This window comes from Eptatretus burgeri, chromosome 14 (genome assembly GCF_056783735.1).
Source record: "Eptatretus burgeri isolate ZD-2024b chromosome 14, Ebu_testis_v1, whole genome shotgun sequence".
In the NCBI taxonomy this organism is placed as follows: Eukaryota; Metazoa; Chordata; class Myxini; order Myxiniformes; family Myxinidae; genus Eptatretus; species Eptatretus burgeri.
The window spans coordinates 26,595,650-26,608,611 of record NC_140974.1 but is presented as its reverse complement, the minus strand read 5'-3'; the positions used below and the strand labels follow the sequence as shown (position 1 = coordinate 26,608,611).

Below are 12,962 nucleotides of genomic sequence, written 5' to 3'. Positions count from 1 at the left end.
TCTTCTTCTCCAGAACGGCTATGCAGATTAAGGCGAAACTTTACACGCACATTCCCCCTGAGGTCCTCTTTCAAGTTTGTTAATTTGTTGTTGATACGTCACATGGTTTGGCGGCCATCTTGAAAAAACCCTAAAACCTTCAAACATCTTCTTCTCCAGAAGCGCTGGTCCAATGAAGGCGAGATTTCAGAACTATATTCGTGACATGTATGCGATGCAAGTTTGTTAATTTCAAAGTGATAGGTCACATGGTTTGGCCGCCATGTTGGATTTAAGAAAAATATTAAATAAAGTTTTCTCTGGTATTTCATAAGCCATCGAAGCGAAAATTTGCAAGTGCCTTCCTCGCTCAAGTCTGCATACATGGTAAAAAATTTTACCTCAGAAGTCACATGGTTTGGCGGCCATCTTGGATAGAAAAATAGACTTTATCCGATTTACACAAAACTTCACACACTTGTTCGGGTCGACGATGGAAAGCAGAATTTAAATTCATGATATCCTCGGTCACAAGGTTCGGCAGCCATCTTGGATTGAAAATGAATAAATTTTAAAAATCTTCTTCTCCAGAAGGGCAAGACAGATGAAGACGAAACTTCACAGATATATTCCCCATGAGGTCCTTTCTCAAGTTTGTTAGTTTGTTTTTGATCGGTCACATGGTTTGGCGGCCATCTTGAAAAAACCCGAAAACCTTCAAACATCTTCTTCTCCAGAAGCGTTGGCCCAATGAAGGGGAGATTTCAGAACTATATTCGGGACAGGAAGGCGATATAAGTTTGTTAATTTCGAATTGATAAGTCACATGGTTTGGCCGCCATCTTGGATTTCAGAAAAATATTAAATAATGTTTTCTCTGGAACCGCTTAACCAAACGAATCGAAAATTTGTAATTATCATCTAGCAGGCAGTATGCACGCTTGGTAAAAATTATGATGTCACACGTCACATGGTTTGGCGGCCATCTTGGATTGAAAAACGCACCTTTACCGATTAACACGAAACTTCACGTACGTGTTCCAATACCCAGTTGGAAGCAGAATATACATTTCTGATGTCATAGGTCACATGGTTCGTCAGCCATCTTGGATTGAAAAACAATATCTTCAAACGTCTTTTTCTCTGAAACGGCTGAACAGATCCAGGCGAAACTCCACCACTATGACCGCCTCTCCATGACGAATAAAAGTTCCCACCCCCTTTTGAGGTACGATGCAACGTTTGGCAGCCATATTGGATTGAAGGAAAAATATTAATTAATGTTTACTCTGGAACTACTGCATCAATAAATGTGAAACATCAAGTTTATGGTGGAACGCTCATGCGGAATGAGGGTTTGAAATTTCAACGCGATCGGGCCCAGGGTTTGGCAGCCATGTTGGTTTTAAGAAAAATATTAAATAATGTTTTCTCTGGAACTGCTTAACCTGGAGAAGCGAAAATTTGCAGTTATCATCCACCATCGTGTTTGCACACGTGGTGCAAATTATGACATCACAAGTCACATGGTTTGGCCGCCATCTTGGATTGAAGGATAAATATTAATTAATGTTTACTCTGGAACCGCTGCCTCTATATATGCGAAACTTCAGATTTATAATTCAGGTGACATGCGAAATAAAAGTTTAAAATTTCAACCTGATCGGTCACGCGGTTTGGGAGCCAGAATTATTTAATTATTTGAATCTGGAAGCCAGTAATAACGAAATTGAATGCTTTGTGCTGCCCGGTTCGTAACTCATCTGTTCCGTGCCGTCTCGAAGCAGGCCTGTGTTTGTATCACTATTAAATAATGTTTTCTCTGGCACCGCTTATCCTTTCAATGCCAAACTTTGCGACTGTCATCTGCAGAAAGTCCCATGTTGTATCAAAGGCGGACGGACTGGGTACCCGGTCATCACTGCCAGCAGTTATAAAGTGGCAGTTCTAGTTATTAGGGTACCCTGTGAGTACAGGGTACCCTATTGTTTTTCTTCTGTTTATTATTACGCATTATTATTATTATTCTTCCGCCGTAAATTTGCAAAATTTCCAATTTTTTTCGCTTTAAAAATCATTTTCTCTGGAACACTAAGTCCGATCGACACAAAATTTTCACCATAGTATGTATCTTTTTTGATAGCACACATCACGTTGATAATTTTGACGTCATTGGTCACGTGGTACGGTCGCCATCTTGAAAAAAGCGATAAACTTTGGACATCTGTATCTCGGAAACCGTGCAATGGAAAAAATTTTCGTTTGATACATTTTACTAAGCTCCCTATGGGGAACACGTGTGATTTTTCGTGACGTCATAGGTGAAGCGATATACCGGTGAAAATTCGTCAAGTAGAACGCCATATGGGAAAAATCTGAAAAATTCTGAGCATCATCTACGCCAAAAATCACTGACGAAAATGTTTTTTTTGACGTCATCGATGACGTAATTCGGCCGCCATCTTGTTTTTTAGTGTTTTTTTTTTTTAATCTTCTTCTCCAGAACGGCTATGCAGATTAAGGCGAAACTTTACAGGTACATTCCCCCTGAGGTCCTCTTTCAGGTTTGTTAATTTGTTGTTGATACGTCACATGGTTTGGCGGCCATCTTGAAAAAACCCTAAAACCTTCAAACATCTGCTTCTCCAGAAGCGCTGGTCCAATGAAGTCGAGATTTCAGAACTATATTCGTGACATGTATGCGATGCAAGTTTGTTAATTTCGAAGTGATAGGTCACATGGTTTGGCCGCCATGTTGGATTTAAGAAAAATATTAAATAATGTTTTCTCTGGAATTTCATAAGCCATCGAAGCAAAAATTTGCAAGTGCCTTCCTCCCTCAAGTCTGCATACATGGTAAAAAAATTTCACCTCAGAAGTCACATGGTTTGGCGGCCATCTTGGATAGAAAAATAGACCTTATCCGATTTACACGAAACTTCACACACTTATTCGGGTCGATGATGGAAAGCAGAATTTAAATTTTTGATATCCTCGGTCACAAGGTTCGGCAGCCATCTTGGATTGAAAATGAATAAATTTTAAAAATCTTCTTCTCCAGAAGGGCAAGACAGATTAAGACGAAACTTCACACATATATTCCCCATGAGGTCCTTTCTCAAGTTTGTTAATTTCTTCTTGATCGGTCACATGGTTTGGCGGCCATCTTGAAAAAACCCTAAAACCTTCAAACATCTTCTTCTCCAGAAGCGCTGGTCCAATGAAGGGGAGATTTCATAACTATATTCGGGACAGGAAGGCGATATAAGTTTGTTAATTTCGAATTGATAAGTCACATGGTTTGGCCGCCATCTTGGATTTAAGAAAAATATTAAATAATGTTTTCTCTGGAACCGCTTAACCAAACGAATCGAAAATTTGCAATTATCATCGAGAGGGCAGTATGCACGCATGCTAAAAATTATGACATCACACGTCACATGGTTTGGCGGCCATCTTGGATAGAAAAACGCACCTTTACCGATTAACATGAAACTTCATAAACGTGTTCCAATACCCAGTTGGAAGCAGAATCTAAATTTGTGATGTCATAGGTCACATGGTTCGTCAGCCATCTTGGATTGAAAATGAATAAATTTTAAAAATCTTCTTCTCCAGAAAGGCAAGACAGATTAAGCCGAAACTTCACACATATATTCCCCATGAGGTCCTTTCTCAAGTTTGTTAATTTGTTCTTGATTGGTCACATGGTTTGGCGGCCATGTTGAATTTACCTTAAAACCTTCAAACATCTTCTTCTCCAGAACACCTGATCTGATCAAGGGGAAACTTCACACCCCTATTGCACATGAGTAGGGAATACAAGTTTGTTAATTTCTAATTGATAGGTCACATGGTTTGGCAGCCATGTTGAATTTAAGAAAAATATTAAATAATGTTTTCTCTGGAACTGCTTAACCTATCGAAGCGAAAATTTGCGTCTGTCATCCTCCATGATATCTGCATACATGGTAAAAATTATGAGGTCACAAGTCACATGGTTTGGCCGCCATCTTAGATTGAAGGATAAATATTAATTCATGTTTACTCTGGAACCACAACTTCTATATATGCGAAACTTCATATTTATAATTTAGGCTACATGTGAAACAAAAGTTTAAAATTTCAACCTGATCGGTCGTGTGGTTTGGCAGCCAGAATTATTTAATTATTTGAATCTGGAAGCCAGTAATAACGAAATTGAATGCTTTGTGCTGCCCGGTTCGTAACTCGTCTGTTCCGCTCCCTCTCGAAGCAGGCCTGTGTTTGTATCACTATTAAATAATGTTTTCTCTGGCAACGCTTATCCTTTCAATGCGAAAATTGCGACTATGATTTAAGTCTCACGTTGAGTCAAAGGCGGACGCGGACTGGGTACCCGGTCATCACTGCCAGCAGTTATAAAGTGGCAGTTCTAGTTATTATTAAAGGCGTTTTATGTTCTACTGACCGATTTTGTGGTGGATCTGGAGGGAAAACTGTTGGATGAAATTGAACGAAACTTAACAGAATAATTACTCACCACCTGAAGTTTATACTATGAAACATTTGATGACGTAGGTCACGGGGTATGGCGGCCATATTGGATTTCATCCAAAACCTAAAAACATCTTCTTCTCCAGAAGGGATAATCTGACAGCCTCAATCTTTTGCACACATTTGCTAAGTTCCATGGGAATGTTAAGTTGTTAATTTGGTCGAAATCGTTACATAATTCATATGATTTAAAATGATGCCGATTCGCCTCATTAAATATGCAAAATATGCATATGAGAGTTGAAAAAATTTAATGACACCTTTAGATCGGACATATACAGCGGACTCCCAAGATGTTTATACGATGTCTGTGTTTGACCCCAGTGAGGCCCCAGAGCCCCCCAAAGTTGAAAATGACCCATTTTTGAAATGTCATAAAATGAAAACAACGCTTGGATGAAATTCAATGAAACTTATCGATTTAATAACTCTCCACCTGAAGTTTATACTTTGAAAATTTTGATGACGTAGGTCACGTGGTATGGCGGCCATATTGGATTTTCTCCAAAACCTAAAAACATCTTCTTCTCCAGAAGGGATAACCCAGCAGCCTCAAGCTTTTGCACACCTGTCCGATATTCCATGCGAATGTTAAGTTGTTAATTTGGTCAAAATCGTTACATAATTTATATGATTAAAATGATGCCGATTCATCTCATTAAATATGCAAAATATGCAAATGAGAGTTGAAAAAATTTCATGACAGATTTAGATAGAACATAAAGAGGGGACTCCAAATATGTTTATAGCATGTCTGGACTTGACCCCAGTGAGGCCCCAGAGCCCCCCAAAGTTTAAAATCACCCATTTTTGAAATGTCGTTGAATGAAAACAATGCTTTGATGAAATTCAATGAAACTTAACACCTTAATAACTCTCCACTTAATGTTTATACTTTGAAAATTTTGATGACGTAGGTCACGTGGTATGGCGGCCATATTGGATTTTCTCCAAAACCTAAAAACATCTTCTTCTCCAGAAGGGATAATACGACAGCCTCAACCTTTTGCACACATTTGCGAGGTTCCATTGGAATGTTAAGTTGTTAATTTCGTCGAAATCGTTACATAATTTATATGATTAAAATGATGCCGATTCACCTCATTAAATATGCCAAATATGCAAATGAGAGTTGAAAAAATTTAATGACAGGTTCTGATAGGCCTTGAAGAGGGGACTCCAAATATGTTTACACGATGTCTGTATTTTACCCCAGTGAGGCCCCAGAGCCCCCCAAATTTTAAAAACACCCATTTTTGACATGTCGTAAAATGAAAACTAAAGAAGATAGACATATAGTGACCACACATTCTGGAAGATATTTTAACGTTCTACAAGTTCGCCATTTACATTAATATGCAAATGTGGAGTTATTGGACTTTTTTGGGGACTTGAAAATTTGTCCAGCCTCGATTTGTCCAATGTAAAGTTTATTTATCATGTATTGCTATGGGCTTTTCAATCCTTCATTGATATAACATGAGGGACCCCGTAGCTGGACACCATTGCAGACTTGAACTAACTTTCTAACTCAGAAAACCCATATCATGTGTCAGGGTGATAGTGTTGAAATTTGTTAAAATGGAGGCACGCCTTGAAGCCTGGGATTACTGGTTTACCAGTTTTAATTATGTTTTATTTTTGTGTACACGTTCATATGAAGTTTTTTGTCTGTCTGTGGGTAACGATAACCACACTTCTCATCTCGAACCAAGGCCTGGTGGTGGCTTAACAGTTAAAGTGCTGGTTTAATATACTTGGTTCTTGAATTCAAACCCCTGTCAAGCTGTTGAAGTAATACCAGATGGGGTATACTCAGCCTGTCATCCTTCCAAGCTTGACAAAATTAACAGCAACATGCTGGTAATGGGGGCACTGCACCAGCAGCATAGCCATCCCCCCAGAAAATGATGCAGCTAACTAGCCTCAGTCTCCATACAAATATATGAACATCTCACCACAACACACCAGCAACATTAAAAATGGAATTTATAAGAAAGTTCTGTGACATGAACATTAGCCTTTTATTTATGATTTGCACTTAATTACCATCTACGAACCATATCCATGAAATATGATCATGTAGTACATTATGTTCAATGTAATATGGTAAAAACTGTCGTGTTTTTGTTAAAACCTGTCGTGTTTTTGTTAAAACCTGTCATGTTTTTGTTAAAACCTGTCGTGTTTTTGGTCAAACCTGTCGTGTTTTTGTTAAAACCTGTCATGTTTTTGTTAAAACCTGTCGTGTTTTTGGTAAAACCTGTCGTGTTTTTGTTAAAACCTGTCGTGTTTTTGGTAAAACCTGTCGTGTTTTTGTTAAAACCTGTCGTGTTTTTGGTCAAACCTGTCGTGTTTTTGTTAAAACCTGTCATGTTTTTGTTAAAACCTGTCGTGTTTTTGGTAAAACCTGTCGTGTTTTTGTTAAAACCTGTCGTGTTTTTGGTAAAACCTGTCGTGTTTTTGTTAAAACCTGTCGTGTTTTTGATAAAACCTGTCGTGTTTTTTGTAAAACCTGTCGTGTTTTTGGTAAAACCTGTCGTGTTTTTGGTAAAACCTGTCGTGTTTTTGATAAAACCTGTCGTGTTTTTGGTAAAACCTGTCATGTTTTTGGTAAAACCTGTCGTGTTTTTGTTAAAACCTGTTGTGTTTTTGTTAAAACCTGTTGTGTTTTTGTTAAAACCTGTTGTGTTTTTGTTAAAACCTGTTGTGTTTTTGTTAAAACCTGTTGTGTTTTTGTTAAAACCTGTCGTGTTTTTGTTGAAACCTGCCATGTTTTTGGGCAAATCTGTTGTGTTTTTGTTAAAACCTCTCTTTTTTTTGTTAAAACCTGTCGTGTTTTTGTTAAAACCTGTCGTGTTTTTGGTCAAACCTGTCGTGTTTTTGGTCAAACCTGTCGTGTTTTTGGTCAAACCTGTCGTGTTTTTGGTCAAACCTGTCGTGTTTTTGGTCAAACCTGTCGTGTTTTTGTTAAAACCTGTCGTGTTTTTGGTCAAACCTGTCGTGTTTTTGGTCAAACCTGTCGTGTTTTTGGTCAAACCTGTCGTGTTTTTGGTCAAACCTGTCGTGTTTTTGGTCAAACCTGTCGTGTTTTTGGTCAAACCTGTCGTTATTTTGGTCAAACCTGTCGTGTTTTTGGTAAAACCTGTCGTGTTTTTCGTCAAACCTGTCGTGTTTTTGGTAAAACCTGTCGTGTTTTTCGTCAAACCTGTCGTGTTTTTGGTCAAACCTGTCGTTATTTTGGTCAAACCTGTCGTGTTTTTGGTAAAACCTGTCATGTTTTTGTTAAAACCTGTCATGTTTTTGTTAAAACCTGTCGTGTTTTTGGTAAAACCTGTCGTGTTTTTGTTAAAACCTGTCATGTTTTTGTTAAAACCTGTCGTGTTTTTGTTAAAACCTGTCATGTTTTTGTTAAAACCTGTCATGTTTTTGTTAAAACCTGTCGTGTTTTTGGTAAAACCTGTCGTGTTTTTGTTAAAACCTGTCATGTTTTTGTTAAAACCTGTCGTGTTTTTGGTAAAACCTGTCGTGTTTTTGGTCAAACCTGTCGTGTTTTTGGTCAAACCTGTCGTGTTTTTGGTAAAACCTGTCGTGTTTTTCGTCAAACCTGTCGTGTTTTTGGTCAAACCTGTCGTTATTTTGGTCAAACCTGTCGTGTTTTTGGTAAAACCTGTCGTGTTTTTGGTCAAACCTGTCGTTATTTTGGTCAAACCTGTCGTGTTTTTCGTCAAACCTGTCATGTTTTTGGTCAAACCTGTCGTTATTTTGGTCAAACCTGTCGTGTTTTTGGTCAAACCTGTCGTGTTTTTGGTCAAACCTGTCATGTTTTTGTTAAAACCTGTCATGTTTTTGTTAAAACCTGTCATGTTTTTGGTCAAACCTGTCGTTATTTTGGTCAAACCTGTCGTGTTTTTGGTCAAACCTGTCGTGTTTTTGGTCAAACCTGTCGTGTTTTTGGTCAAACCTGTCGTGTTTTTGGTAAAACCTGTCGTGTTTTTGGTCAAACCTGTCGTGTTTTTGTTAAAACCTGTCATGTTTTTGGTCAAACCTGTCGTTATTTTGGTCAAACCTGTCGTGTTTTTGGTCAAACCTGTCGTGTTTTTGGTCAAACCTGTCGTGTTTTTGGTAAAACCTGTCGTGTTTTTGGTAAAACCTGTCGTGTTTTTGGTCAAACCTGTCGTTATTTTGGTCAAACCTGTCGTGTTTTTGGTCAAACCTGTCGTGTTTTTGGTCAAACCTGTCGTGTTTTTGGTCAAACCTGTCGTTATTTTGGTCAAACCTGTCGTGTTTTTCGTCAAACCTGTCATGTTTTTGGTCAAACCTGTCGTTATTTTGGTCAAACCTGTCGTGTTTTTGGTCAAACCTGTCGTGTTTTTGGTCAAACCTGTCGTGTTTTTGGTCAAACCTGTCGTGTTTTTGTTAAAACCTGTCGTGTTTTTGGTCAAACCTGTCGTGTTTTTGGTAAAACCTGTCGTGTTTTTGGTAAAACCTGTCGTGTTTTTGGTCAAACCTGTCGTTATTTTGGTCAAACCTGTCGTGTTTTTGGTCAAACCTGTCGTGTTTTTGGTCAAACCTGTCGTGTTTTTGTTAAAACCTGTCGTGTTTTTGGTCAAACCTGTCGTGTTTTTGGTCAAACCTGTCGTGTTTTTGGTCAAACCTGTCGTTATTTTGGTCAAACCTGTCGTGTTTTTGTTAAAACCTGTCGTGTTTTTGGTCAAACCTGTCGTGTTTTTGGTCAAACCTGTCGTGTTTTTGTTAAAACCTGTCGTGTTTTTGTTAAAACCTGTCGTGTTTTTGTTAAAACCTGTCGTGTTTTTCGTCAAACCTGTCGTGTTTTTCGTCAAACCTGTCGTTATTTTGGTCAAACCTGTCGTGTTTTTCGTCAAACCTGTCATGTTTTTGGTCAAACCTGTCGTGTTTTTGTGAAAACCTGTCGTGTTTTTGTTAAAACCTGTCGTGTTCTTGTTAAAACCTGTCGTGTTTTTGTTAAAACCTTACATTACAGTACTTTTCCCCATGGTTCTCATTGCTCTTTGTATCCTACTCTTAATTTGCAGTTGGTCACTGGCTTTGCCACCAATACAAATTTTTATTGCATAAAAAGCTACATGTATCAAACAAACAGTTTCAAATGGAGTACCTCGCCACCATTAGAGCATTTAAATTGCATCAGATGTGGCAATAAATGCGAATTGCTGCTCCCAGCTTGCTGGCTCGATGACTGAAGACACCATTTGCATTTTTCCTCTGCGGACGTGGGCAACTTGCTAGTTCTAGAAACACTCTTTGACCACCTTGTGGATGAGCTAGTCCTCTTCCATCATCTTTTCCAGGCAGGAGAAGATAACCAAGCTGCAATCCATACCTGGCACTCTTGACATTATACTGGAGGTAACACGCTCAGAGAACCCAGGTGAGTGCAACAATAATAATCATCTGATTTTATAACATTCAATTGTTTTATTGTAATTCTCATGACGTTTCAACACCATCACGAAGAGCCTGATGTTGGCTTAGGCCATATCGGTTAGGGTGGCTGGCTTGGCATCGTAGCGTCTTTAATTTGAGCCCCCTGTCAGCCATTGAATTAACACCAGGTGGGGTTGACATAGCCTGTCAAGGTAGCTGGCTTGGCATCCTAGCGTCTTGAGTTTGAGCCCCTGTCAGCCATTGAATTAATACCTGGTGAGGTTGACACAGCCTGTCAAATTTCTGAGGTTGGCAAAATGAGTACCAGCATACTGGCAATAGGGGCACTGCATCAGCGGCACAGCCGCACCCTTAGCTCATGATGCTATTCGCAGCCTTGTGCTGCATATGGAGGAGGAGGAGGAGGAGAAGGAGGAGGAAGAGCATCACCATGTATTTAACAACGTCTTCCATTTGATGTTTTGTACAGTGAAAGACTTGCAGCAATGGGCTGAATACAAAAAGTGTGAGTTGATGCATTTAGATGGGATCATCTTCTAATCACCTCCTTTGTCATGTAAAAACCCTGGTCTCCCAATGTTTCTCATCATAGCTTAGCCAATCTAAAGGCCCGGTCACACCTTGACGTTTTAGCCAGCGATGGCAACGTATTAAAATGTATGTAAAACGCTGGCTTACGTTGAACTTTTGATGTTTTTTTTTAAAGATTCCGACGTATTCATAGCGACTTGGTCTTATGTATAACGCATTGGTAACGGACACAGAACGTTTCGTTGTGTTATAGATAACTTATACCAACGAATGCTGAACCTGTTGTCGGCCTACACAACCGATGCCCAACGATAGTCTAACTTAGGCATAGCGCGTTGCACGCATCGCCGACGATGTCGTGACGTAGCCTATTAAAAGGCTGACGCACAACAATTCGAATCATAAGTGCCGAAGAAATGGATGTGACAACATCGCGGTCACACCTTGGCGATCTTGCCAGCGTATGCCGACCTAAGAAAAATGTGTCTAAAACGTTGGGGCACGTCAAATACGGTATGAGTAAGTTTGGTATGCGTGAGTAGAACGCTAAAGTACGCTATCATACGTCGTAGTAAGTAGAGTACGTCAAGAAATTTTAAACATGTTCAAAATTTTACGACGTACTCGGCGTATGACACACGTTCCGCATGCGATGGGGATAAGTTTTACACACGATATGTGGACGCTTACACACGTCCACAAAGGCTACTTATAAGCTACTCATAAGTCGAAACACGTCACGGTAATGTCTTTTTTACGCGAAACTTATTTCTAACTTATGTTTGACGTGCTTTGAACCAATTCTTTACGTAGTCCCAACACACATCGACGTATGTAGACGTATTCCAATGACGTCTTCCGGTCGACAAAAAAAAAATAAATGAACGTGTTTCTAACTTACAACTGCCATATAAAGACGTGTTCCCAGCGATTTTGGGAATTGGTATATAAAAATGCTGCTCATAAAAGGCGAACCCAACAGTGTTTTCGAGTCCTTTTTGAGTCGATGTCCATGTCAGCGGTAACAGTATTAGTATTAGTATTAGTATTAGTATTAGTATTAGTATTAGTAGTAGTTTGTTCATGTTGGCAGTAGTAGGTGAGTGTGAGGGGGAGGGTCTGGGTTATGATGGATCGTCCTTGCGTTTAACGATTTAACGATTTAAATGATAAACTCAACGATTTAAATGGCTGCATCTCCACTATTGAAAGTAGACGCTTGCGCTCAACAATTGGATTTTTTTTACACTCAACGACTTTTAAACGGTACCACTCAGCTAGTTTCATTGTTTACAATGAACGATTTAAATTGCTGTCACTCGCCTTTGTTTTTTGACGCTGGGGTTTTGAAATTTGAAGCGTTTCTTCTGAACGTGTTAAAACGCTCAAACTCGACTATTTTAAATAGACGCTGCCGATGGACAATTGGAATCATAGCCAAGCTAGACATCGAAGTGTGAACATCCTCATCATGCCGAAGAAAAGTTTGAAGAATGCTGCAAATAAGTGTCCTCGCCGTGGCCGTGGACGCTGACGCAAGGACGATCCATTATACCGACGTCTTTCAGCCTATGAGTAACTTAAAAGTAACGTCTGTTGATGTGTGGCAACGATCGCGTAACGTGCAAACAACACGTTAATCATAGGTTAGAAATAAGTTTCGGGTACGCTAAACATTACCTCGGCGTGTCTCAACTTATGATTAACTTACAAGTCGCATGTGTTGACGTCTGTCAACGATCGCAGACCGTGCATACAACTTGTGGCCAGCGTAGCGGAACATGTGAGTCATACGCCGGCATACGTCGTGAAATTTCAAGCATGAAAAAATTTGAGGACAACCAAAAAGTACAACGTTTAAAGCCAACGTACAACGACGTATGGCAGTGTTTTTTTAGCGTGCTCTCAATGTTATCAAAACTTACCCATAACGTATTCAACGTGTGCCAGCGTTTTAGAAAAAAAATTCAAAAATCGGCATACGTTGGCTAAAACGTCAAGGTGTGACCGGGCCTTAACCCGAGAATCAATCTGGCAACTCTGCGCTGAACCCCTTCTATGGCTGCTATACCCTTCCTCAAATACAGAAACCAAAATATGACACAATTATCTGAAATAAGGCAGAACTCAATACTCAAGACGGGACTTTCACAATGACAAGGAATGTTAACAAGGCGTTCCACACCTGTGCTGTGTGTACGTCTACTGTGACTCGGTTCGACTAACCGGGGCACTTTTAACCTGTCGTTCCTGGTACGAAATCTGGTAATTCAAGTTTTCTTTTTAAACATCAATTTCAGCATTTAAACAAAAAACTCGCAATTTCAAAATGTTTAACTGTAACTGTTGTGTTCCTGGATACAAATCGGTCTCACGGAAATAGAAATACGAGAAATATCTGTGGATGAGAGGTGTGGAATCCTTACCATTTCCTGTTCATACAAATTACAATGATCTCTCTGAATTTCTGGAAAATCCTCTTTATC

At 39.4% G+C, this 12,962-nt stretch overlaps 1 protein-coding gene across 3 annotated transcripts in view; it reads left to right on the top strand.

Moving 5' to 3' along the window:
• The window catches only part of LOC147012842 (dedicator of cytokinesis protein 9-like), a 230,821-nt gene that overhangs the window by 130,526 nt on the left and 87,333 nt on the right, over positions 1–12,962 (top strand). For all 3 annotated transcript variants that reach the window (XR_015051080.1, XM_085854116.1, XM_085854117.1), the window contains exon 17: positions 9,849–9,928. Coding sequence is in view for 2 of the 3 variants with exons in the window: in XM_085854116.1 (XP_085710242.1) it covers positions 9,849–9,928 (80 nt within the window). In the remaining variant the exon portion in view is untranslated. The remainder of the gene's footprint in view (positions 1–9,848; positions 9,929–12,962) is intronic.